This window comes from Ailuropoda melanoleuca, chromosome 16 (genome assembly GCF_002007445.2).
Source record: "Ailuropoda melanoleuca isolate Jingjing chromosome 16, ASM200744v2, whole genome shotgun sequence".
Lineage (NCBI taxonomy): Eukaryota > Metazoa > Chordata > Mammalia > Carnivora > Ursidae > Ailuropoda > Ailuropoda melanoleuca.
Genome location: NC_048233.1, coordinates 431,827 through 459,517, shown reverse-complemented (window position 1 = coordinate 459,517; position 27,691 = coordinate 431,827). Strand labels below are relative to the sequence as shown.

At 43.2% G+C, this 27,691-nt stretch overlaps 2 protein-coding genes across 15 annotated transcripts in view; one reads left to right on the top strand and one right to left on the bottom strand.

Moving 5' to 3' along the window:
• The window catches only part of BCL2L13 (BCL2 like 13), an 87,227-nt gene extending 71,630 nt beyond the window's left edge, over window positions 1-15,597 (top strand). For 6 of the 11 annotated variants that reach the window (XM_011234192.3, XM_034645535.1, XM_034645536.1 and 3 more), the window contains one exon: window positions 9,027-12,182. In XM_011234192.3, the coding sequence (XP_011232494.1) occupies window positions 9,027-9,842 (816 nt within the window). In that variant the 3' untranslated portion in view covers window positions 9,843-12,182. Of the gene's footprint in view, window positions 1-9,026 lie in introns of all 11 variants that reach the window. The other 5 variants (XM_011234191.3, XM_034645533.1, XM_034645534.1 and 2 more) reach the window with 2 other exon arrangements.
• Window positions 15,598-16,526: 929 nt separating this feature from the next.
• The window catches only part of BID (BH3 interacting domain death agonist), a 44,685-nt gene continuing 33,520 nt past the window's right edge, over window positions 16,527-27,691 (bottom strand). For 3 of the 4 annotated variants that reach the window (XM_034645539.1, XM_011234189.3, XM_019807486.2), the window contains 4 exons: window positions 26,246-26,456; window positions 22,886-23,025; window positions 20,430-20,642; window positions 16,527-18,168 (listed from right to left, as the gene is read on the bottom strand). In XM_034645539.1, the coding sequence (XP_034501430.1) occupies window positions 18,157-18,168; window positions 20,430-20,642; window positions 22,886-23,025; window positions 26,246-26,456 (576 nt within the window). In that variant the 3' untranslated portion in view covers window positions 16,527-18,156. The remainder of the gene's footprint in view (window positions 18,169-20,429; window positions 20,643-22,885; window positions 23,026-26,245; window positions 26,457-27,691) is intronic. The other variant, XM_034645540.1, reaches the window with a different exon arrangement.

The window sequence follows — 27,691 nt, the reverse complement described above, 5'->3', positions numbered from 1 at the left end:
AGCCACCCAGGCGCCCCTAAAAAACATATCTTTAATCTCTAGGAACTTAGTAGGGATATAAGAGAGGTACACACAATTTACTATATATTTCATAAGCAAAGAGAATAGATAAATCATTTAAGAGTTTAAAGGTAATGAGAAGGATTCGGAAGGGCAGAACTGAGGAGGAGGGCATCCTGCATAGCTAGAACATAGTGACTTGAGTCAGAAGAGGGGAGTTTGAATTCTCTTCAGCATCAGCAGTATGTGACCTTGGACAACAAACACTGAGATCCATATACGTAGAAATAAAAAATCAAAATAGTGTTCGGCACTTCTTTTGTATCCTAAGATGGGACCAGTTTTCCTGTTAGCATTTGCTGACCATCACTGTTTACTTGGCTTATGTTAGGCATTACAAGGGGGATAGCAGAGATGGTTTAAAGCATGTTTTCTTCCCTTGAGGTTGGGGAAGGACTAATACTTGTGAAAAAATTAGTGAGAAGTATGGTACAAAATGTATAATTATGGTATTTTGTGTAGCCTAGACTCAGAGCTATGAGTTCAGGAGAGATAAGAGAGGGGGATTGGATTCAGTCCAGAGAGGTTAGAATTTAAGCCAGACCCAGATGGAGCCACATGAGGAGTCTTTAGCTGGAAACCATGGATAAGATTCAGGGAGTATGAAATTTCCCCTAAAATGGTATGTATGCTTTGTATGAATGCAGTTTTAAAGGAAAAGTCTCACATCTTTCATTATATTTGTGAAGTATTTTCTCCTCAGAATGTAACAGCATTATCTACATGAGTAAGAAGACAGAGCTCAGGGATTTAGTACAGTGTTTGTAGGGAGCAATGAGCAACCTTGCAAAGATAAGTCTTCCCTCTTATATGGGGCACCTAATTTGTGATTAACACAAATTTGGGCTAATGGCTCTAGGAATAGAAAGGAGAGACAACCCAAAGGAGAGACAACCCAGCAATTGCACTACTAGGTATTTATCCAAAGGATACAAACAGTGATTCGAAGGGGCACATGCATCCCAATGTTTATAGCAGCAATGTCCACAATAGCCAAAATATGGAAAGAGCCCAGATGTCCATCAACAGATGAATGGATAAAGAAGGTGTGTGTGTGTGTGCATGTGTGTGCACCCACGCACGCAATGGAATATTACTCAGCCATCAAAAAGAATGAAATCTTGCCATTTGCAATTGTGTGGGTGGAACTGGAGGGTATTTTGCTAAGCAAAGTAAGTCAGTCAGAAAGAGAAATATCACATGGTTTCAGTCATATGTAGAATTTAAGAAACAAAACAGGTGAACATTGGGGAAGGGAAGGAAAAATAAAGTAAGATGCAAATCAGAGAAGGAGACAAACCTTAACCGTAGAAAACAGGGTTGCTGGAGGGGAGGTGGGTGATGGGCATTAAGGAGAGCACTTGATGGAATGAGCACTGGGTGTTATATGCAACTAATAAATCACTAAATTTTGCCTCTGAAACAAATAATACACTATATGTTAATTAAATTAAATTGAATTTAAATAAAAAATTAAAAAAAAAAACAAGAAAGATTGGCCTTACCTCCTCCCTATACTGCAACCTTTTAAAAAAATTATATTTGGTTTCCTGGGGAAACATTTAATGTGCCCAAGAAGAAATAATATATTATTCTAAATATTGTATAACTTGGCCCTCTTGCTTTTTAACTGAAGGAGACAGAGAATTAGAAATAGATTTCAAATGTAGCACTACTTACTCTGTTTTATAGAATTCAAACTGAGCCTTTATCTAATGGCCAGATGCTACCTTTGATTCATCTCTTCTGAGTTAGTGATGGTATCTAAGAGTTGCCGTACTGGGGAGTAGGGGAAGTTGAATTCATTTTTCAGTAAAACCAAGATCTTTGTCAAACTTAGCAAGAGTGCAGGGAAAATATTCCCCTTCTATGAGATAGAGACATATTACTTATTTTATATCCAGAAAGACATTGGTAGTTTGCTCTCCATGAATTAACATTTAAGCTTCAGTAAGGCCTTGTTACCCTTCTTTTTAACTACTTTGCAGAGCTTGAGGGTAGAGGATTGAGAGCTGCTGAGCTATTATTTAGTTTCTCATTTGGAGATTTTGAGAAAGCAAATAAATAAAACAAGTGTACAAAAGTCAATAAAGGACAATTATGAACTTCATGCTTTTTTTTTAATAATAATTTATTATTATGTTAGTCACCATACAGTACATCCCTAGTTTTTGATGTAAAGTTCCATGATTCATTACTTGTGTATAACACCTAGTGCACCGTGCAATACATGCCCTCCTTAATACCCATCACCAGCCTATCCCATTCCCCCACCCCTCTCCCCAACTTCGTGCTACTTTATTTTTTATTTTTATTTTTTTTTAAAGATTTTATTTATTTATTTGACAGAGATAGAGACAGCCAGCGAGAGAGGGAACACAAGCAGGGGAAGTGGGAGAGGAAGAAGCAGGCTCATAGCAGAGGAGCCTGATGTGGGGCTCGATCCCATAACGCCGGGATCACGCCCTGAGCCGAAGGCAGACGCTTAACCACTGTGCCACCCAGGCGCCCCCATGCTACTTTAAACTATTACTACTTTACTATCTTTTTCCCTTCTTGTAAAATTATTCCTTATATGAGCCTTTATTTCTGGTTTTCACAATGGAGCTCCTTGAAGAGATGATTTAATAAGCAGGTAAACCTTTGCATATATAAATTATGTGGCAAAGAGAAATCCCTTTGTATTAGAGGATTTGCATGACTAATTAGAATTGTGTTCTGGCAAAGAGGTAGGTAAATACAACTTCATAGGAAATTAATTTTTTCTAATCTCTATATCCAACATGGGGCTCAAACTCATGACCCCAATATCGAGTCTCTTGCTCTTTCACCTGAGCCAGCCAGGCGCCCAACCTTCATCTTTTTTTTTACTCCTCATCTTAATGCTTTGGAATACTGAAGAGCATTTCTCAGTGCCATGTTTTTGTTTCTGCTTTTCTGCTCCATGGAGCATCTTTCTCATCTCTTTTGTCTTTTAGTTATTATTCTTTAAGATCCTGCTCTGTTTTTCTCTCTTCTTCTTCTTCTTCTTTTTAAGATTTTATTTTTAAGTGATCTCTACACCCAATATGGGGCTCGAACTCACAACCCTGAGATCAAGAGTTGCACACTCCACTGATGGAGCCAGCCAGATGCCCTTGCTATTCTCTCTTCTAAGAAGCTTTCCATGAATCCCCAAATAAATTTCTCTTCTTCATGCTCCTAGAATAAGCCGTGTTTGTCTCCTCGCTAGATTTTTTTTATTTTAATTTTTTAAAAGATTTTATTTTTTTAGAGATTTTATTTATTTATTTATTTGACAGAGAGACAGCCAGCGAGAGAGAGAACACAAGCAGGGGGAGTGGGAGAGGAAGCAGGCTCCCAGTGGAGGAGCCTGATGCAGGGGTTGATCCCAGGACCCTGGGATCACGCCCTGAGCCGAAGGCAGACGCTTAATGACTGAGCCACCCAGGTGCCCCTAGAAGATTTTATTTTATTTTATTTTTTTTTTTTTTAAAGATTTTATTTATTTATTTAACAGAGATAGAGAGACAGCCAGCGAGAGAGGGAACACAGGCAGGGGGAGTGGGAGAGGAAGAAGCAGGCTCATAGCGGAGGAGCCTGATGTGGTGCTCGATCCCATAACGCCGGGATCACGCCCTGAGCCGAAGGCAGACGCTTAACGACTGCGCCACCCAGGTGCCCCAGAAGATTTTATTTTTAAGTATTCTCTGCACCCAATATGGGGCTTGAACTTAAAACCACAATGTCAAGGGTCACATGCTCCACCGACCATGCCAACTAGGCACTCATCCTTCACTAGGTTTTAAACTATATTTTAAACTCTTTAGTGTTTTATTACTAGCATTTAAATAGCACAGTTCCCAGCAATAAGAAGCAAACTACTTTCAAGAATAGGAGAAATCCAGTATGACTCCCAGGTTTTTGGCTTAGCTGACTGGTGAAATATTTTTCTGGTCTCCAAATTGGATTGTAACATCAAGAAGACAGGTGTCTTTGGGATAAATTTTGGTGAAAGATAATGATTGCTTATTTTAGAGTAGTAGCAGAAAATGTTGAGAGGAGGAGAAAAATATATTTTGCTATTTTAAGATAGAGTAAGAATAAATACTTTGGAGATGTAGTTAGTAGTTCGTGATGAAATAGAGGGAGAGGATGACGGTGAGGTAGATGCTAGCTAAAATAACAGCTTACAGTGGGATAAGATGGAGAAGTGACGGAGCAGTGGTATTTGTAGTTTGTACTCTTCAGTAGGACGTTATCTTCGGGCTGTCTGTAATTAATGACTTCAGCTGTTGATGGGTGTACAGTCTTTATGTGCTGCGTTTGGGTGTGAAGGGATTATATTGTCATGCATTATTGATCAAGTCCCAGAACTGTGGAGTGGTTTTATATGACCATTGTAACTAATAAAAAGATGAGAGTTTAAAAGAGATGAAATCCCATAATATTGTAGCTGTGAAAGTCTCATATAGGTGCAGTTTGAAGCCTGGGAGAGGAGCCCATTTGAGGAATAGTACTAATGGTAGATCTTTTTAAAAATAAAAAAATAAGGGGCACCTGGGTGGCTCAGTCAGTTGAGCATCTGACTTGATTTTGGCTCAGGTCATGATCTCACGGTGGTGAGATTAAGCCCCACATTAGGCATGCTGGGCATGGAACCTGCTTAAGATTCTCTCCATCCATCCCTCCCCACCCCACTTGCACACTCGTTCTCTCTCTCAAAATAAATAAATAAATACAATCTTAAAAAAAATAAAATTAAATAAAAAATAAGATTATTAATGGGCATAGTGACTTTAGTACTTTACCCCGTTTCCTTTAACCTTAACCTTTTTTACAAGCATCCTTGCTGCCAAACAATTGGTTGTTTTAATATCCAACTATATAGTTGTCTTGTTTAAGAATAAAAGTCTTAAGAGTCAATAATAAAAAGACAAGAGAATTTTTATTTTATTTTTTAAGATTTTATTTATTTATTTTAGAGAGAGAATAGCAGGAGGAGCAGAGGGGGAGGGAAAGGGAGTGGAGAAGAATCTCAAGCGGACTGTGCACCGAGCTTGGGGCCCCATCCCACAACCCCGAGATCATGACCTGAGCTGAAACCAAGAGTCAGACACTTAGCTGAGCCACCCAGGCACCCTGACAAAAAAATTTTTAAACGGGCAAAAGATTTAAATAGACATTGTTCCAAAGAAGATAAATGGCTAATAAGCACATGAAAAGATGTTCGGTATCATTGGTCGGTCATTAGTGAAATGCAAATCAAGACCAAAATGAGGTATCACTTCACATCCCCGTAGGATGGTTCTAATAAAAAAATAAAACAGACGATAACAGGTGGTAGGATGTGGAGAAATTGGAACCGTTCTACATTGCTGGGAGGAATATTAAATGGTACAGTTGCTTTGGGAAATAGTTTGGCAGTTCTTCAATAAATTAAACAGAATTATATGACCCAGGAATTTCACTTCTAGCTATATCCTCAAAATAATTGAAAACAGATTGTCAAACAAAAACTTGTACATGGATATTCACGATCACCAAAAGGTGGAAACAACCCAAATGTCAACGAACTGAAGAATTAATAAACAAAATGTGGTATATCCATACAATGAAGTACTGCAAAGCCATAGAAAGAAAGAAAGTGCCGATACACACTACAACGTAGACCATCCTTGAAAACATGGGCAGTGAAAGAGCCTAGACACGAAGGGCCACATATTGTATGATTCCATTTATATGAACTTCCCAGGGGAAGGAGGAGGGGGGGAGTTGCCAGGGGAAGGAAGGGGGGGAATTGGGAGTGATGGCCGGAAGCTTGTTCTATGAGATGGTGGAAGTGTTCAGGAATTAAAGAGTGGTGATGTTTGCACACATTGTGAATATACTAAAAAGCACTGAATTGCACACCTAAAAATGGTGAATGTTAGCTTATGTAAATTTTTGAATGTAAATATCAATACTAAAAAAAGAATAAAAGATTTTTTAAAAGAATACCAATTTCAAATGGTATATCCATGTGCCCTGCCCTTTGTTTTAGAGACCTGTACAAAAGAAATTCAGGAGATTCTCTTCATCTGAGTCAAATTATTTCACAGCTCATGTTGAGAACGTTGAATATTCACTAATCTCAAGTTCCTAGGAGGTAGCAGACCCCAATTTATATGTCCATTCTTAAAAAAAAATTGAAATAGTTTTTTCTTTTTTACAAAATCATGATCGTTGTAAAATATGTATAGAATACACTTCTTATAGTTCTAGCCCATAGAAATAACCCATATATTGGTTTGATGTATACTGTTGTAAAGAGAGATTTTACTTTTGTGATACCTCTATTTAGAAGTGATGAGAAAGGAGGAAAAAGTTTGTTAATTACCTTTTCTACCCTAGGGAAGGGTATTGTTCCAAATTGCTTTCCATTTAAAAAATTTTTAGTCTAGGGGTCCCTGGATGGCTCCATCAGTTAAGTATCTGCCTTTGGCGCAGGTCCTGATCCCAGGCTCCTGGGATCGAGCCCCACGTTGGGCTCCCTGCTCAGCGGGAAGCCTGCTTCTCCCTCTCCCTCCCCCACCTGTGCTCTCTGTCGCTATCTGTCTTGCTCTCAAATAAGTAAAATCTTTAAAAAATTATTGTTTAGTCCTGGTGGTATTTTAGAGTAGCTCTTTGTTCCACCACCACATCACCAAAAACAATAGTGAGAAAACAATGGCAACAAAAACAATAATAATGAAAACACAGCATAATTTATCGATTGCTTACTAGGTACAAAGTATTATGGTAAGCACTATAAATACCGTATCTAATTTTTGTAACAACCTTGCCAGTCATCATCCATTTATGAAGAAATTGAGGTTTAAATGGTTAAGCAAAGCATTCAGATTTATTGTGGAGCTGGGGTTCAAACCAGTTCTTTTTTCCTACAAATACTGTATTTTTAATTACTGTACTGTTTTGTGTCTCTGCTTAAATTCATTCATGGACTGTCCCTGATGACCTCCAGGACTCTTCAAGAGATTGAAGCAAGGGTTGAGGTGGAATGTGGGGCAGTTAAAATGTTGACATGATCATATTACTTATTTAGTTGTTTTTCTGGTTTCCTTTTGTGTGGGGCTGATAAAGGGACTGTTGATTTTTGTCAGAACCTCAATGTGTACAGAGAGTTTTTGGTCCCAATTGAAGAATAAAATTATTTTACTTCATATGAATAGCAGCTATAATCACAAAATAAAATAGGAATTAATTTGCTTCACATAATCCTATTCAGACTCTCCGTAGCATGTCTGAGTGTCATCCAGACATTTTGTAAAGTTTTCATTAGGTCTTTATGAACAGTACACTCCATTGGTTCTCTTCCTGCCTCTTTTAAAAAATATTTATTTTTTTAAAGTAGGCTCCACACCCAGCATGGGGCTTGAACTCATGACCTCAAGATCAAGAGTTGCATGCTCTACTGACTGAGCCAGCCTTCCTGATCACATTGTAACCTCTGGGCTCCCCTACCATCCTGTACCTGTCTTAAAGCTTTCTGTATCCTATTGAAATTAGTTATTCATATGTCAGTCTTGACAGTGAATTTTTTAAGAACAAAAATGGAGTCTCATCTCATTCTTCCTTATAACGCTGGTGCCTAACATGGTACTTAATAGGCAATAAGCACATGCTGGCTCCTGTTAAACTGTTAAATGTGAAAACGAAGAGTGGCATTATTTATCTTTATTACTTTGGTGTAAAGAGTCTTCCTAAAGAGAGGAGGACGAGTCCTGCATTTCTGGTTTCCCTCTGGCCACTGCTCTCACGTAATTTTAAAGTGGAGCCGTGACTGTCATTGTGGAGCTGGAAGACTCCGTTGACTCCACTTCCTATTGAGTCAAGTCTGTATTTCTTAGCTCTCTGTCAGGTTTTCCAGGGCCTCTTTCCCAAGTGAACTTTCTATTCTTCATGTCCACTGCGCACTACTTAAACTGGGTTACTTACTGTTCCCCTCTTTTATATTTCTGAGCTTTTGCTGGTGGTGTGTCTTGTACATGGCTTTCACCATGGCTCCTGACCCATCTTTCAGATACCTAAAACGCTGCTTTCTCCAGGAAGTTCTCATCCCCCTGCCTGCTGCAGCCTTCACCAAAAGGAGTCAGCATCTCCCCATCTGAACTCTTACTAGCACTTGGACTGTAGGATAGCATTGCCCTACTAAGTGATAAATTCCTTGACAGCAAGGTTCTTGCCTTTGTTTTCTCTGCCGTTTTGCATTAATTATTGCATCAAATATATATACATTGAGTTAAATATAAAAACCAAATTTTAGTCTTTTAGCTTCAAGGAAGTGGTCAGAGGACCATATTGTTAAAATTCTTCCTCTGCAGTGGTCTACAGGTAAATGCTTTAATCCAGAAACTACATAGGCTTAAACAATATATTTATTCCTAGAACTTCAGTTTAGGAAGGAATTTTTTTCCAGATTTATATTTGTTTTATTTTTTTAAATGTTTATTTTAGAGCACCTGCAAGCAGGAGGGGCAGAGGGAGAGGGATAGAATCTCAAGCAGACTCTGTGCTGAGCGTGGAGCCCAACACAGGGCTTGGTCCCACCACCCTGAGGTCACGACCTGAGCTGAAACCAGGAGTCGGATGCTTAACCTACTCAGGCACCCCCAGATATATATATATATTTATATATTTATATATGTGTTTATATATTATATATATATATATATTTTAAATTTATTTGTTTATCAGTCAGAGAGAGAGCGAGCACAAGCAGGGGGAGCAAGAGGCAGAGGGAGAGGGAGAAGCAGGCTCCCTACTGAGCAGGGAGCCTGATGCGGGGCTCGATCACAGGACCCTGGGATCATGACCTAAGCCAAAGGCAGATGCTTAACCAACTGATCCACACAGGTGTCCCATATTTATATTTATTTTAAATGTATTTACCATTCTTTGTATTGACTTTCCTCCTTCTTTTCTAGGGCACTGTCTTTAACCTTGAATCAGAGGAGGAGGAATACCCTGGCATCGTTGCAGAAGATAGCAATGACATTTATATCCTGCCCAGTGACAACTCTGGACAAATCAGTCCTCCAGAGTCTCCTACTGTGACCACTTCGTGGCAGTCAGAGAGCTTACCTGTTTCACTGTCAGCCAGCCAGAGTTGGCACACAGAAAGCCTCCCGGTGTCCCTAGGTCCTGAGTCCTGGCAGCAGATTGCAATGGATCCTGAAGAAGTCAAAAGCTTAGACAGCAACGGGGCTGGAGAGAAAAGTGAGAACAACTCTTCTAATTCTGACATTGTGCATGTGGAGAAAGAAGAAATTCCTGAAGGTGTGGGAGAGGCTGCTGTGGCTCCTGCCATCTTGCCGACCAAGGAGCTGCGGGAGGCGCTGCCCGAAGCACCAGCTCCCTTGCTTCCGCATATCACTGCCACTTCCTTGCTGGAGATGAGGGAACCCGACACAGAAGGAATGACGGGGGAGAAAGTCAGTCCTGCTACGTCTTTGTTCGTGGAACTTGATGAGGAAGAGAACTTGATGAAGTCAAAAGCAGCAACAGTTGAATCTGTTGAACTGGAAGAGAAGTTCCCTGCACTGGAACCCACTGCAACACTGCTGAGTGAAGAGGAGATGCATGTGAGGAGAGAGGGTCTTCGAGAAGGCCCCTCCCGTGCTGGAGAAGACAAGGCCATGCCACTGTCTGAGGGCAAGTCTATACTGCTGTTCGGAGGGGCCGCCGCCATTGCCATCCTGGCAGTGGCAGTTGGGGTAGCACTGGCTCTGAGAAAGAAATAGCAGGTTTTTCAGAAGAGAAAGAAGACAAAAAAGATGGGAGGTTTTAGCAGTACTGACTGAATTTGAACCGCCAACAGCTGATTTGGACATTTGTGGAACACTCTGGGATAATGGGGGACTTCTGCTCAAAAAGGCAGTAAATTGATCCACATAGTAGGGCTTCAGGTAGAGGGCATTCGCGTTTGTCTGATTGTGAGTTCCAAGGGCCTTGACTCCTGCTAAATTTGGAATCTTCTGCGTCAAGCACTCCCCCTTGGCATTAATAGCATCATGACTAAGTCTTTGTTGTAGGAGAGGCCGTCCTGTGCACCGTAGGGCGTGTAGCAGCATCCCTGGCCTCTGCCTACTCAGTACAAGTAGCACCCTTGTCCCAGGTGTGACATTGCCAGAAGTCCTGCGGGGGGAGGGGGGGCAGAATTGTTCCCGTGGAGAGCCACAGCTCTAGAGGGAAAGGGAAGAGCTGGGATAGAAATTCCCAGTCAGGAGGGCTTACTGTGTGCTCCTCAGCTACTGATTTGTTCCTGCCCTTGGAAATTCATCTTTCCGGTGAACATGCTGTGTTTTGCAGCCATTCCTTTGTGGCTCTTCTTTTCTTCCCCCCTTCTTAGTCCTGTCGTGTGAGGGTGCTCTCCCCTTATGTCTCGGCCGCCTCTCAGGTACTTCACTGCTCCTCTTCACCCCCAGGTTCTTTATAAGGCCCCACGGGAGAGTGCTTGCTGTGTGCCCAGTAAGTCCCTGATGCTTCCTCCAGCTCTACCCTGTAAAGATGTTGCCTTTAGTCATCTTAAAAAAAATAAATATAAAAGAGACCTAGGGTTCCGTGCCTGTGAATGCAAGGGCAAGTAACTGGCTAAAGAGTGATATTTGTCTCATTTACAAGCAGGAGGATGACTCAGATGGCCTACTGAGGTCTCTTCTGGCCCTTCTGGCCACCCTTCTGAGCTTACGATTATTTGCTGGCAGCATCTCTGTTGCTGGATGGTCGCTTTGTATAATCTGGGCTGTGTGTTTTCCCTTTATCTGGCCTCAGGCTTCTTACTGGTCAACCAGCTTCTCTGCGATCTCTTGCCATGTGATAAGGATTTTCATACTTGGGCTTACAGACCAATTGAATCATAACTCTTATTAAATTTAAATACAGAAAGTCTCCCTAAATACCATTGAAATAAAAAGTAAGAAAAGAGAAGCTTGAATTTCTTGAGGCTACCCTTGAGATTCTAGTCTGCTTTCAGAGTTCAAGAATAAGACTTCTTCACTGAACTCTTTACAGTCCAAATGCCAGAGTGATAAACCAAAATGACTCTATCCAGTATGTGCTAGTTGAGAATCAGCATAACTTTCTTTCATCTGGCTGATCCCATCCCTAAAGGGGGGTGGGCCTGTGTCTTTCCACGCATGGGGACCAGTGTCACTGTGCAGGACACACATGCTTGATACAGGTCATCTCAGATTTACCTTAGTAAATGTAACAAATTACTTTTTAGATCCTGAAATTTGTAATAAAATTACTTTACTATCCTGATCACCAAAACTTGATGTTTTAAATGTGCTTTCTTTTTTAAGTTTATTTTTTAAAATGAAATCTTCTCCCTAAAGCAATACTATTTAAAAGTTGGTCGAGGAAAGGTCTGAAGTGTTTGTTCAGCTTTATCATGCAGTGTGTCTTTATGTTCTGAGTTTTAGTGTCTTAGGGAGTGATATTTTTAAGGGTTTTGGTGCACTTTGAGTAGGATAGCTAGAGGTTGGGGGGAATGGGATTAATGTAGTAAAGATTGTTTTCCTCCTTGGACTCTGACAGTTGGCTCTGACATTGGGTTACTCTGTATTCTAATTGCTACTTTTGTGTTTGCGTAGGGTAAGAGCAAACTGGTGAGTTATCTTGATTTTTTTTCTCTTTTATAATATTTTCCTTCCAGTGTTCACATTTTTAAACTCTGGATCCTCAAACCCATTGGCTAAGACGCATTTAAGGACTAATAGAAGCCAGGTTTATTTTGGAGCTACTAGAAGGCGATCTGTGGCTTAGGATATTTGGGTCTGTGTTCCGAAAAGGATCCTCGGAGGTGTGGGAGGAAGCTGCCTTGTGCCGGTTTATCTTCCCATCTGTTGAACATTAACCCACAGTGATCTGGCCCCTTGTGTCTTCCTGGGTAATGGTTGATATTCTTTTCCACTGGCTTTCCGGACAGTGAATCCTCGTTAGTTCCTGAGTAATAGGACATGTCGGTGTCCCCATTCCTTCTTCACTTCCTTATCCTTTGCCTCTGGCAGTGGAAGGGAATACCCTAATAAGGACTGCTTCTTAACAGCAGCTCCTATTTTTTGGTATGAAAAAAAAAATTATTTCTCAACCACCCAGCTCCCTCTTTTTTGGTGGGGCTGGTAGTAGGCCGTTTCTTCTCCCCCTCCTAACTTATATTGCATTTGAATCTAAGGTAAAAGGCAGATTCAGAATAAATCCAACTTGCTTATGGAGCTCAAATGTAGAACTAAACATGTCACCATTTATCATTCCTCATTCTTTGAACTATTCAGGAAAAGTTTGTGTAAGTCCTCTAGAATTCTTCTTTAATTGCTTTATTGAATGTAATGATTTCTTAAAACTTGGCAAAAAGCCAGTGAAGATTTCTTGAGAAAAATACCAGAATTAAAGAATGCTATTTTATCCTCTCTGTATGAAAATAATAATTCTGGACCCAAAGAAATCTGTATCTACAGTGTGCCTTAGGGGGACTCTTGTGGTCATCACTGTCCTCTAGAAGGCTTGCCAGAAACCGAAAAGCAAGTGTTGGCCATCTGGTTCACACATTGACCACACGAAGGCACCCTGGATACCTCCCCTCACCTGCGTTTCTGTACCATCTCTTCTATCAAATGCAGCTGCTCCCTGGGTTTGTCCTGGGGGATAAACAGTGAGCCCAGAGACGGGGTTTTTTGAACCACAGCTACCATTAATTTCTCGTGGAAATTAATGTCCGCAGCCTTTGTGCTAATTCTAATAATAATATAAAAGTAATGCCTGTTCCTTGCCTTTTTTCCCTAAAGGCATGACGTGGACAGGTGTCATAACCACAGAATTTTGAAATTATTTTAAGAGATGCTTTATAGAAATAAAAGGTATTCTAGGTAAGATTTTGTCCTTTCTTTTAATTTCTGAGGTCTTTTTATACAAATTTATCTTTCAAAGAACTTGAGGTGGTGATGTTTCATAGAGAGCCTGTCGACTCTTTGGTTACTTTATAGAAACAGTTTCTGGCCTCTGAACCAACTTCCTCACAAGCATGACAGTAGTCCCCTTGTCTGCAGCCTCATTTCCTGTGGCTCAGTGACCTGTGGTCTGCCACGGTCCAGAAGCAGATGGTCCTCTTTCTGATGGATCCTCAGGTCAGCAGTAGCCTAATGCCTTGCTGCAGCGTCTGCTCATTCCCCTCCTGTCATCTCAGAGCACAGGCACCTTCGCATCTTAAATCGTGAGAAGGATGAGTATCAGTACAGTAAAATATTCTGAGAGGGAGAGACCACATTCCCTAACTCATTACAGTATATAATTGCTCCATTTTGTTGTTTTAATCTCTACTGTGCCTAATTTATAAATTAAACTTTACCACAGGGATGTACATATAGGAAAAATCATATATAGGGCTCAGTACGATCCGCAGTTTCAGGCATTCACTGGCGAGGATAAGGGGGCACTACCCTATCTCATTTAAAGCCTCAGCAACACAGTACCAGAAGGTTTCCTCTCTGGAGGAATGAGATCTGCCATTAGTGATAACCTCCTCCTGTTACACCATTCATCACTTAGGGGGTTCAACTGTCAGTTGGTTTGGGTTTAGGGTGCATATTTTTTCCATATTAGAGTGTCCTTTTCCTTAAAAAGCATGGGTCATTTTAACAAATAGTAGTTGAACATTCAGCTTGCTGGAGATTGTTCTGGAGCGCCCTCACATACCTTAGTCCATCTTCACAGTTGTAATTCATATTCATATTCCTTATCCCCAGTTTACAGAGTGAGGAAACCTCAGAGTTTAATGACATTTCAAAGGTCTTCTAGCATAGGAGAGGCAAAGGCAAAGGTGTGAAATTTTCTGACTCCAAGTCTAGTGCTTTTCTCAGTTTTTACCATTTTTGTGACCCTGCCAAACAGGATTGGAAGGCTCCCTACAAATGGTTGTGCCATTCATACACTGCACTAGGGCGGCCAAGCTGACCAGACTGAAGGGAGATTTTTCTTTATTGTACAATGGTTCTATATGGTCTAGTCCTACGTACTGAGCATGTTCGAAGGCTATGTCCAGAGTTATTCCCAACTTCTGATTATACCAGATGTTTTCCTCTTAGATGCCTTATGGGTAAAGAATTAGTAGTTACTGCTGGTACAGATTTTTCATTAGGTTTTTCAGTTAATATGTCAGATATTATGTCTTTCTGCTTGTAAACGAGGGTAAAGCAGTCTGACACAGGAATCTTCAAATGATCTGAAGGCAGCACCTTGACACTTTCTCTCCCCTAGTCTGTTTTCCTTTTCCCCGCCTGTGCCATGAGTTGTGAAGTGGGGGATACCTCTGGGCGTTGCTTGGCCTCCCAACACCCAGGAGGTCACCAACTCAGAAGGGCTGGCCAGGCACCACCACAGGTCCATCTTGCTCAGAAGCTGACACTAGGTGACTTTCCAGGGAAAATCTGTTCTATTCCACAGCACACTGGGAAATGTAAAGTTAATAGTAGCCTTGACTGTAGAACACCCATTTCTTAAAATTCAGCCACTATTTCTTAGTTACCTCATTTATATAGCTCCATAGAGTAGAAACGGTCATGTAACTAAAATATTAATACATCCTGTCTTCCCTTTATTTACACAAGACTATTTAGCCTCTGCCTGGCATGCCATGTTCCTGCAAATTAAAACCAATAGGGTTCTCTACATGTTTATGTTTACAGTGCAATAGCTCTCGCCAGGCAGCTGCTCCAGTCGTAAGCTCAGGTTGGAAATGTTCTCAGGGATATTTGCAAGGCCTTGTAATAAGTTAAAAAGTACCAGCTGGCTTAAGGTGATCCTTGCCCCCCTTCTCACCTTCTTAGGGGACATTTTATAGTAATCTTGTTCAGTGAGTGTTTTTTGCACCACTAGGAGAAACTGGTTAATTGGTGTATTATGATGAACAAAAGTTTTGACATTTTACTAAGTTTGCTCCAGGAATAAAAGGAAGTTGAATTACAATCTTTCCTATTAGAGTCTGGAATAACTTGGTTCCTGATTTCTAGCAAGACAATCGTATTACATAGATTGGTCCTTGGCCAGCACCAAAGGAAAAGATAGAATTTTTTTCCTACACCCGTGTTTTTCCTGCCTAGTCTTCCATTTCTCTTTTCCTTCACATTAAAAGTGCCTCTTCCTACCTTGTTCCTTGACCGAATTAAATTTGTTATTGGTTTTAATGCTCTCATCTCCTCAAAATTACTGGAAATAAATGGTAATTTTGGTAATTAATATGAGCATTTCACTTAAGTGCATGTATTTCCTTTTTCTGTGTGAACGTCCATTAGCTCTCCTCACTAACAGCTCTGATCTGCTCAGTTTATTTATGTGGGTTATTCTAGCTCCTCCTTTTCCCTCCTGTTAATCTGCCTTTTGGCCAGTCTACTCTTCATCAGGGAAAGGGAATAAAATTCAAATCTATGAATTGTGCTTCCGGTTAGAAGCAGTGTGTTGGGGAGAACACGTTGGAAGTTGAAATAAAGTGAGATCTGAAGATAACTGATGGACTCCTCTTCTATTCATATGGTAACTTATGCCCCTGACTTCAGAGGAATCATTACTTCAGATAATATTGTCTTTGTAAGTACACACTTGCTTTGCCTTCAGGTTCTGAAAACATGATCATAACATCCAAAGGACACTCCCCATTCAGGTTCCCAGTCAGCAATGAAACTGTTGGAAAGTAAAAGCAGGCTCGCGCTGTGACCCTCTGAGGCAGCCCCCAGCACCTCCACAGTTCGTGCTGGATCCTGTGTGGTGAGAGCAGGAATGATTTGACCTTCTGAACAGACCACATAGTCCATCTGACTTTGCCAAGTATCCCCTGGAGAAGAAAGCGGTTTCTCTTTAACCAAGGAATTTCCATCACTGAATTCAAATATTTACCAGGATGAAACACATTCTCTGAATTAAAAATGTTACATCCATGAGGATTATATTCCCAGTGTAAAATCCACCAACCTCCAGGCTACGCCTGAGCCATTGCGGCTGGGGTGTGCCCAAGACTGGAACACCTGTTTCTGATACAGCAGACTATAATGCCAGCTTGGGGACAAGAGGGGATAATTTTGCTTTATCGCTGAGAAACTCTAACTTGGCCTGAAAAAAAGAAGTACACCAAAATGTGTATATAAGCTGCATTAAAATAGTGGCCTACTGTTAAAAATTAAGCAAAACAATGGCAGGTGAAGGTGCTGTGAAAAGTTGTAAGTATCATGAGAGTCTGGGATTGTTGTTTTAGAGCCCCTTTCTCTTCCATTAGACTATTTGTATTTAAATTGTTCCTTTTGGAAGAAAGTATCCCTCCCAGTGAGAGTCTAATTGAACACTCTGATACATGTGTGGAAGAGTATGTACGTACGTGTCAGTGTTTCCACTGTACTATGAACCCTTCAAAAAACAAAATTCACCCCAAAACATTCTTAACAGCTTTACTGGAAGATTTATTTCCAAACGGTGGCCTTCATACTGCACAGCTTTTAGTATTTGTAACATATTGCAGATAATCAGGTTGCAACCCAGCCCTAGTGCGGTATGTATTTAACGCTGAACAATGTAGTCATTTTTCTTTTTCTTTTTTTTAAAGATTTTATTTATTTGAGAGAGAACAGAGTGAGAGTGAGAAGCAGACACCCCCCCGCCCCACTGAGCAGGAAGCCTGATGCAGGACTTGATCCCAGGACCTGAGATCATGACCTGAGCTGAAGGCGGACGCTTAACCCACTGAGGCACCCAGGTGCCCCTCATTTTTCCTTTCTGATTAAACTCTCAAGGAACAGAAAAGTGTTTTTGGTAACAAGACACTATTTCTTAGCACCTAATTACTCCTGTTTGTATCCTTCCCCAAAGTGTCACATTCATAGTAACAGCAGTGTTACTGGTAAGTGAAACAGTAATGTGTGTGATATAAACCCAGCATCCACCATCATACTTTTAAAGAGAATCCTAGGAAATGCTGATTGCTGGAAACAACAGACCAGTGTTGCACTGCTTCTAAACGTAAGCTCTCCTGGTTTATTTTGGCACTTCCCAAGTGACTTATTTTGGTATTACTTGCATTCTGACCGTGTCCCTAAGAAAGGGAACCACCTCAACTGTTGAATTTTAAAAAATCTAACTGGTCTTTCATCTTTTATATGTTTAGAAGCCTGTTTTCTTTGACGTAGCTTCTTGGGCAAGATCAGCTGAGGGATACGGGAGAAATGAATACGTAAGATTATTAACCTGTTTCCCCACAGGATGTATGCAGTAGCCTCTGGTACTCCATCAGTCTAACATTTTTATCAAAGCTTTGACTTCTTGGAAAGAGAAAAAATGCACTGAGTTACCTGACTTTGGAAACTGTGGTTGTCTTGGGCCCTTAAATCACCTCCACACCTTTTAATTGCCTATGGGTCCTTCTTGAGTCAATAAAAGGAAATCAAGTTAAAAAAAAATCCCATGTTTTGAGGACTAATTTTCCCATTGCTTACTGAGTAGAGAACTTTAGCCCTCTTGTACTGTTTGGGAAGACTGTTACTTCTTAGTATTACGATGTTCCCTATTTTGAGAGGAATTTTTCATTTGTGAGGGTATGTGCATCCGTCTCCGCTCCTTGTTCTCCTCAAACACGATCTTGCCTGCTGTTAAGACCATGCCCCAAGGTTGCACTTTAATATATTAAACAGTAAAGCTGAGGTTTTTTAAAACAAAAAAAACATTGTTTTTTTTTTTCCTTCTGCCTTACAATCTGTTCTTAAATTTAATTTTCAAGTGAAGACCAGTACAACTGAAATAAGATAAAGGCAACAATGTGCAGTGGACTTAGAGGATGGTATGAAACTCATTCAAATATGTGCAGGTTGACATTTTCATTCAAGTATGTTAATGTAAAGATTCTAAATGGATCACCCGCTTAAAACATAATCTTTAAAATAGAAATAAATAGCTATTATCTCATGCCTATCTTTTCTAAGCACTGTGTTTCTATGGCCACGGCTCCATCTCTGCGCAGGCAGCTGTGCTGTCGTCACCACGTCAAGTTTTAACCAGCCGTGCTTTGCCAGAGGGGTCCGCTCAGTCCATCTCCTACAGCAAGAAAGGAAAAATAGCCAGAATTAACCAGTCTACTTCACAAACCAGGATTCAGTTCGCAATTGGTGCCACAATAGAAGTGAAGCTGGGGTTTGTGCAAAAACACATTCTCTGGAGTCCTGTTGTCCTTAGATCCCTGCATCCTCCTCCTTGCTACATGGGAGCAATTGCAAAAACACAGGTGTTCCAGGTGCTGCAATCTGGATTTTTTTTTTTTTAAAGATTTTATTTATTTATTTGACAGAGAGAGAGACAGCCAGCGAGAGAAGGAACACAAGCAGGGGGAGTGGGAGAGGAAGAAGCAGACTCCCAGCGGAGGAGTCTGATGTGGGGCTCGATCCCAGAACACCGGGATCACGCCCTGAGCCAAAGGCAGACGCTTAAAACTGCGCCACCCAGGCGCCCCATGCAATCTGGATCTTCACATCGATTGAGTCACTTATGGTGCCAAGAAGCACCTTAGTGGGTCTGAGGAATGAAGATTCTGTTTCAATCCCTCAGTATTTTTTTTTTTAAGATTTTATTTATTTGAGACAGAGAGAACGAGTTGGGGGAGGGGCAGAGGGAGAAGCAGACTCCCCACGGAGCAGAGAGCCTGACACGGGGCTCGATCGTCAGACCCCAAGATCATGACCTGAGCTGAAGGCAGACACTTAACTGACTGAGCCCCCGGATGCCCCTCACCCATTCAATATTTGGTAAGCTGTTGATACAGATTGCTAGTGACATCTTGCCCACTTACTCCCCTTTAAATGGTTGTTGGTGAAAGCTGTCCAGGAACTGTCTCAGGCTTATTTTCTTCCAGCAATTCAGCTTGGTTTAATACACTTGATTCAAGATATATATTCAGTCTCCTGTTTTAAAATGCTGCATAGGGGTGCCTGGGTGGCTCAGCCTGTTAAGTGTCCAACTCTTGATTTCAGCTCAGGTCATAATCTCAGGGTCGTGAGATCGAGCCCTGCATCAGGCTCCACACTGGGCATGGAGCCTGCTTAAGATTCTCCTCCCCCCAGGGGTGCCTGGGTGGCGCAGTCGTTAAGTGTCTGCCTTCAGCTCAGGGTGTGATCCCAGTGCCCTGGGATCGAGCCCCACATCAGGCACCTCCGCTGGGAGCCTGCTTCTTCCTCTCCCACTCCCCCTGCCTGTGTTCCCTCTCTCGCTGGCTGTCTCTCTCTCCGTCAAATAAATAAATAAAATCTTAAGAAAAAAAAAAAGATTCTCCCTCTCCCTCCACCCCTCCACCCAACTTCCGTGCGTGTGTGCGCGTGCTCACACACGCTCTCAAAGTAAAAAAAAAAAAATGCTGGCATAAATGAAGACCATGGCAGACAGAAAAAAGGCGTTGAGACTTATCAATAAATATTAACAGGGTTAGATGCCTGGGTGATGCCTCTGTCACATAAAATCCCAAACATTCACTAATATTTTCAAATTTATAGATAAGATACATCCACTTAACTTCTAGTTAAAGTGAAGCAACAGACTTTAAGGACTATCTGGCCCTTCCTGGGCAGCATCATGAAGAACTGTTATTTTTAATGTCTTGGACAGGTTTTATGGGGAAGATTTTATAGTTTTTCCCCCTTTTGACTATTTTGGCCTATTTCCCCAACATCCTTTTTTGGTATGTTTTTAAATGTAAATTATGGGGCGCCTGGTGGTTCAGTCAGTTAAGCCTCTGCCTTCGGCTCAGGTCATGATCCCAGGGTCTTGGGATCGAGCCCCACATTGGGTTCCCTGCTCAGTGGGAAGCCTGCTTCTCCCTCTGCCCCTCCCTCCCAACCTGTGCTCTCTCTCTCCCAAATAAATAAAATCTTTAAAAAAAATGTAAATTATAATTAGTTTGTGATGGGCGAGGGTGAGAGCAGATGGAAGCAGCTCAGCTGGGTTTACTCCTGCCACTTTCTTTCATGTTCCACACACCTACCTACACCTTTCTATTCTGACTCTAGCAATAGTATAGTATGAAGTAGGCTCTGGTAGTAGAGGGTCTTAAAAATAATGTTGATGGAGCTCAAAAGGGCATGAGGTGCTCGTTACCACCTTCTACAACACAACTTTCTCACAGAAGAAAAACCAAGCCTTTCTACCTGAGCAAGAAGGTCCTTTGTGGTTTGGCCCCCAGAAGCATGGGGAGAAAGGAAGAAAGAAGCCCTGCAGCAGGCAGTTCTGCCGGGTTTCCAGACCTGAGAGGGGCCAGGCAGAGACCAAGAGGATTCAGTGAACGCCAAGGAGCTGACATCAGTGGTTCTTACATTTCTGACTAAGTTCCTCACATAGGTGAATAGGTTCTGGTTAATAAAGTTCACTGTTGTGCGAAAGACATCACGGAGCAAGGATGGTGTGTGATCGGCCACCTTTTTGGCCAAGAGCATGGCCAAGATCAGCATGGTCTTCTCCTCCTCCATGTCCATAGGGTAAGTCTGCATGACCTGCTCCAGCGCAGCGGTGAGGGACTTCCTTCTGTCCTGCACGGGTGAAAACAGGGTCACACGGAACCCAGTTAGCTAATATTCTGCCCTCTGAGAGGAAAACAGTCCTCCAATGTTAAGTAGAAAGAAGCGTGCTTTCATTTCACAGGGAGGAACTTATTAAACAGCTGAAGAGGTTGGAGGAGAGAATGAGAAATGATTTAATTTTGAGAGACAATGGAAAGGGGAGACTGAGCTCACTCCCTACAGCTAGACACTCATTCACCAAATACATTTTTATGGAGCATGTGTGTTCACTTTAGATAATGCAGCCGAAGAACCCCAAGTCCTTCCCTGCCTCTAAAGCACTTAAAGTCAAGAATTCGTTCACTGCCCAAGATGTCTTAGACCTATCTCACTGGTGCGGACCTAGCTCCAGGGAAGGGGATGAAGGGGCCTAAGTGTGACAATCTCGCCTAGCCTACGTGGGAGAGGCACCCCACAGACTATTAGATCTGAAAGGACCTTCACGCTCATCAACTCAGATGCAAAGTTCAGTGAACACTGTGGGAGAGGTCCTGAGGCAGAACGTTACCTCGTCTATGACAGCTGCTGGAGAACTCCAGACAGGGAGAGATGCATGGAGTGGAGACAGACCTGCTCTCAGGTAGGAGGCTGACCTGGCCGACTCAAGCTTGGAGGATGAGTACATTTCTATGTAGTGAAAAGCGTTTGCATTTTCGGCTGGTAGTTAAAGGGTGGAACCCTTCTCTCCTCTGAACTCCTGTAGACATAGACTTGACAGCCTTGGGGCGGTTCTCTCTCCCACTACATTTCTTCAGGAGGGACAGAGTACCTTGTGGTGCCCGGCAAGGCTTAGAAGCTCTGTCAGTATCTGTGTATTGATTATAACCATGAAGTTAAGAGTAGCAGGCTAAATAAAATGTCATTTTTCTTGTGACTAGACATTCTCTTCTTAATTTTTATTCAACTCTCTGAAACTGAAGAAAGAATAAGTTATTTATGGAAGAGTCATATACATTTTGTTAATCTGTTTAGAGGCTTTTGTATCCAAAATCTCGACTCTGACTTAAGGTTCAAGTTTCTTAAATGTCAAGTAAGTTAATTCTTCTGAAAGACAACTAACCATGCTATGATTCTATTTCCAATACTTTTGTAAGCAGTCATGAATTCAGTCACCTCACTGGACACTGGTCTGTCTGAGAGGAGACAGAGGACAGACCTCGATGGTTTAATTAACAACTGAAAACTAAAAGACAACCTACCGAATGGGACAAGATATTTGCAAATGAGACATGCAATAAAGGATTAGTATTCAAAATATATAAAGAACTTATACAACCCTAAAAAACAAACAATCCAACTAAAAAATGGGCAGAAGACATGAACAGACATTTCTCCAAAGAAGACATCCAGATGAAAAGATGCTCATCATCACTCATCATGAGGGAAACGCAAATCAAAACCACAATGAGATATCACCTCACACCTGTCAGAATGGCTAAAATCAGCAACACAGGAAACAGATGTTGGTGAGGATGTAAAGAAAAAGGAACCCTTGTGCACTGTTGGTGGGAATGCAAACTGGTGCAGCCACTCTGGAAAACAGTACGGAGGTTCCTCAAAAAATTAAAAATAGAACTATCCTGTGACCCAGTAATTACACTGCTGGATATTTACCCAAAGAATGCAAAAACACTAATCGAAGGGATACATGCACCCTTATGTTTATGGCAGCATTATCTCCAGTAGCTAAACTACGGAAGCAGCCCAAGCATCCATCAACTGATGAATGGCTGTAGAAGACAAGTATATCTACAATGGAATATTACCCATAAAAAGAATGAATTCTTGTCATTTGCAACAACACGGGTGGAGGTACGAGTAGAGTGTTATCCTAAGTGAAATTACGTCAGTCAGAGAAAGATAAATACCATATGATTTTGCTCGTATGTAGAATTTAAGAAGCAAAACAAACAAAGGGGAAAAAAAGAGACAAACCAAAAAACAGACTCTTACCTACAGAGAAGAAACAGATGGTTACAAGAGGGGAGGCGGGTGGGGAGGTGGGTGAAATAGGTGATGGGGATTAAGACCACACTTATCTTGATGTGCACTGGGTAACACAGAGAACTACTGAATCACTATACTGTACACCTGACACTAATATAAGACTATGTTAACCACACTGGAATTAAAATTTAAGGCCTGACCACTGAAAAAAGCTCTCACACTTCCTCACTAACCCAGAAAAGGCAGTGGTGGATTTTCTCACTTACTTCTTCCGACAGGTTCACATTCATAAACTGCATTGCCAGGTTATTCATGAGTCCTGGGTGGATGCTGTGATCCATATCGTCCCCTATTTGGGCGAGCTGCCTGGCGATATCCTGGATGATTTCTTCTTGACCCTGAGAATCTAAATGTTGAGGCAGGGGCACAGAGACACAGCTGATTCAGACAATGGCCCTGTCTGACCCCTCCCACTCTACCGCATACCAGAAAAAAATGGGATTCTGCTATGGAAGAGAGCTGGCCCGTTTCCACAGCTCACCACAGTGGGCTTGCTGAACACGTGCTCTATTCCAGTAGAGCTGCAGTGTGAGACCTGGGACGTGCAGTTCAGGGCAGCAGGGGCGCAGTGCTGGGCCAGGAAAGGGACTAAGTGAGCAGAAGACTGAGAAGCAGGCCTCTCCCTGCACACAGAGTCAGTATTTGTCTGTGGAAAGGACAGTGATGCCAGGGCATCCATGACCAAGGGCAGCTGTGGCCTGAATCTGATGGCAACCTTCCTGGCTGCCAGTTCTCTACCCCATCAGGTAACAGGTGTCGGCCTAAGACATTGTTAGGGCAGAGGCTCTGCCACCAGCCTGAGTTAGAGCCGCACGCCTGCCAGAGCGCGTGGCTCCTTCTCTCTGTCCGAGATCAACACCCCCGCTCGCCCTGCCACCTGCCCTCTCTTTTCCTCCCTCAGCACTCACTACTACACCCTATATCTGTCTGTGCTCTTTGTCTGACTCCCTTGCCAGAAGGTAAGCTTCTTACTAGCTCTGATATTTAAATGTACTGTTTACTGTCAAATACGCAGCACTGAAAACACAGCACACGGGAGGGGCTCAGTAAACCACCGCACATATTAATGAATGAGTCAATGACCGGATCCTGTTGTACCTAGCTCCCAGTAAGTACTCCAGAGATGCCAGCTATTGCTGTTTCTCCCATTAAATCTTATATTTCTTCTGCGTTGGCACCGCCCTCTGGCTTCTTTTTGACCCAGGACAGAAATCTCAATCTCCGCAATGCTTGTAGCCATCCTCAAGCAGCCGTCACATCCTATCTCAGAGGGCAGACACACCTGTCTGTCCTACCGTCCCCGCGCCACCACCCGGGTGTGGGTTCTCCGTCAGCTCTCATCTGGATCATGACGGTGAGCTCCAGCCCCCTCTCACTGCCCTCCAGGTCCTTCCCCACTCTCCACAATATGCTGTGGCAAGAGACACATTGAGGTGCAAAAGACAGAGAGGCTCTGAGAGGGCTGGGGTATGCTGTGACCCTGGAGAGAGCGCCTCCTTAAATTCTGTGCCCTCAGCGTTTCACCTGCCCCCCTGTGGTCTTGACCATGACCCATGGAGTATGGATACGATGTCACTTCTCTACTCCTTCATGGGTTCACACCAGCTGCAATCAAGCCTCAAAACACCTCGGACCTTAACTTGCACTATCCCCTCCAAACACGCTAGCCAAACCCAACTATTCACAGTACCTTTAACAGGCCCCAGTCTTTCCACCTGCAAGTGTTTGCTTAAGCTGTTGCCATGCCCTCTTCCCGGTTTCCAAAGAGCCAAAATGTACCTCTTCCTCCACAGGCCTCTCAACTGCAGTCATAGCCATGAGGTCTTTCCTGACTCGGAGTACCCACCCTCTCCATAGCTCCCGCTCTACTTACTGCCTGACTGGCTTCTCTAAGCTTTCCCACTTTGTTCCAGCAAACGTCAGGAGTCCTGGCAAATTCAATCAGTATCCAACTGAATAAATGAACTCACCAATGAAACTGTGGTAAACAGAGCCTCTATTCTGCCTTTTGCTTCCAAATCTTGTTAGGTACTTAATCTACAGGCCAGTTTTCTTTCTTTCTTTCTTTCTTTTTTTTTTAAAGATTTTATTTATTTATTTGACAGAGAGAGAGATAGCCAGCAAGAGAGGGAACACAAGCAGGGGGAGTGGGAGAGGAAGAAGCAGGCTTCCAGCAGAGGAGCCTGACGTGGGGCTCGATCCCAGAACGCTGGGATCACGCCCTGAGCCAAAGGCAGACACTTAATGACTGAGTCACCCAGGCGCCCTATACAGTCCAGTTTTCTACCAGAGGTTAAGTGTACAGCCCCATAATCACTTTTGCAAATGCCATTTGAGTCAAGCCAGGCTTTGCAGTCTAAGGGCAAAGAATGGTTAGAAGAGCAAAGACAGCTCAAGGGGAAGCCTCTGGATGCAATTACCCCTGCAGCAGCTTCTGACAGCCAAGCCATTCCTGGCCCCCATCCCCTCCCTAAGCCTTCCCAGAGGGGACCAGTTGCTCTTACTCAAGTTTAGGGCCACCCAGAAGATGCGGTGGCTGGATTCGAAAGCACAGAAAGTCACTGGCACACCCTGCCTTGTGGGGGAGCTCCGGCCATCCACCCAAATTAAGATAGAGCTGGAGGTCCAAAGGCTGGCTCAGCTGTTGGTCTCCCCCACGGCCACCAGAGGGCAGGGCACTCTCCTATGCCAGGAGATACCTGGGTGGCAAGAGGATTTGACTCCTCTCTGCTAGGTCAGGAGGCCTGGGTCCAGGTCTTCAGAGTTGCCTCAGGCTTTTAGGGCAGTGATTCTAACCAGGGCATACACGTCATAAACACCTGGGAGTCTTCCACCCTAGAACATGCTGCTTCAGACAGCTGGAGTTGGGTGCAAGGACTGTGCATTTGAAAATGTTCCTCATGGAATTCCAACGAGCCCAGAATCTAGGAGAGGCTGATGTTCAACATGCTTCCCAGCCCTGCTCCCTCAGCCTTCAGCTCAGGATGGCCTGCTTCTGTGGAGGCTGCACCAAGGGCACAGAGGAGAAAACAGTGAAGTTATAGCAGGTAGCACAGGGATGAGCGTGAGGAGAGGTGAAGCATGGGAACCGTGACATGCTGGGAGCACAACGGGGAGACAACAGAGCCCAGGTCGAGAAGAGAGGACTGGCCCCAAATCCTGGCTCGACTGTGCCCCACTGCTCTTTGATTTGGGGTTCATCATTTACCTGTCTCTGGGCCTGGTTCCTCATTTGGAAATTAGGTTCAGAATACTTCAATGCCCTAGGTGTGTTGTAGATAATCCCACCACGATACATATGAAAGTGTAAGACACTATACAGATTCAAAGAGTCATCATCAAGAAACTGAATGGACTGCAACTAATTAGACACTCAGTCAGGCCTGCTCTACTGGGGCCATCAGGTACAGACCAAACCATCATATGACACAAACATCTATGATGGACTGAAACTAGGGAGGTGGACACTGAGCCCAAAGCTCCCTTCCAGCACTTAGATTCCCTAAACATTCCTGGAGACAGCAAAGCCCAGATCTGGGGCAGACAAGGCTGTGCCAGATGCCTACCTCTCTCCCCACTTTCCAGGAAGTAGCTGCACCGGTTGCCGTCTGTCTGCAGCCCATCGTCGTAGTCCTCCTGGAGGTAAGCTGGCATGGACACCTCGTGGCCCAACACCTCCAACTCTTTGTGGAAATTAGAGTTGGAGCAGTTTTGGAGGAAGCCAAACACCAGCAAGTTTGTGATGTGCTCATCCTGGAGGCCTGGACCATTGCTGACCTAAGATAAAAAGGGAGTTAGGGAGACATGTGGGAACCCGGTCCAGGGCCATAGGCCCTGCCTGCAACTGAGCCTGGCGGAAAGGCTCTGGGGACAGCTGGGCCTAAAACATCTTACTGGCCCAAAATGTCTGAATGACCCTGTGGGTACAAGAGGACCCAGTGGGCAGAGACCAAGTCTGCAGTGCCCCCTGTAGGTGCCAAAGAATGAGCTCCAGTTCTGCAGAAAGTGGCTCATCTACCATTTGCATGACATCCTGAAAACACTGAGCTGGGGTGAGCCTGCTTTCAGAGAAGGAAGTTCCAAAGGCTGTTTTAAAGAAGTCAGCAAATATCATCATTTAGATGCCATCCTTACACCTACATGCTTTTGCTAACTCCCGGGTATCTTTTAGCAACTTCAGCCCACCCTACCAGCTAAGCATCCAGCGGTAAGAAGCTCTTTTTCATAACCTCCTTTGTGGGCTAAGATGGTATTGTGCGTGGGGCTAATTTTCCATAAACCCTGGGCAGTATCAACCACACATAATGCCTCCCTCTGGGCAGGCTTGGTTTGCTTCAGGAGGATATGCCCCTTAATCACAACCCAGACGGAAGAGGACGGTTCCCGCTCTAACACAAGGGGCTGGCAAGCTCTGCCTGCCAACCCCCATGAGCCAAGCACCACTTGCCGCAGGAGCTCAGCTGAGCATCTGGGAGCCAGCAAGGACGTTTCTGGGGTATTGACTGCACCTGGGACAGTGTTCTTGGCAAACAAAGGTGAGTGCTTGTACGACCGGCAGCCGGCTGCGCTCAGAGCAAACAAAGACCTAGGATGAAAGAGGGAATCACCCAGAAAGCTAGGGATACTAAGATCTCCCGGGTAAATGTAAAACGCACATACTTGGCTGTAGGAGAAGCTCAGAAGAAGATGAAGGTGATGGTAATATTTATTTCTGTCTTCTAAGTCCTTAATATTTTTCATTAAAAAAATTCAGAAAACTTTTAGGACAATTTTTAGAGGGCAGATTGTTTTAAATAAATGAAATGCATAAAACAAGGTGCTTATGTATTGTAATGCAGCCTTTCCCTCTACTATAGCAAATCCTTACAATGCCGGCACGGTGAGGCCGGGCGATACAAGACAGCTTAGAAACTCAAGAGCATCCTTCATTTCTACCTGAAGGAGATGTTCTGGCGAGGAGAGAAGAAAGGAGGGCCAGGGCAGGGCTGTGGGCTGAGTTACCACACACTCAA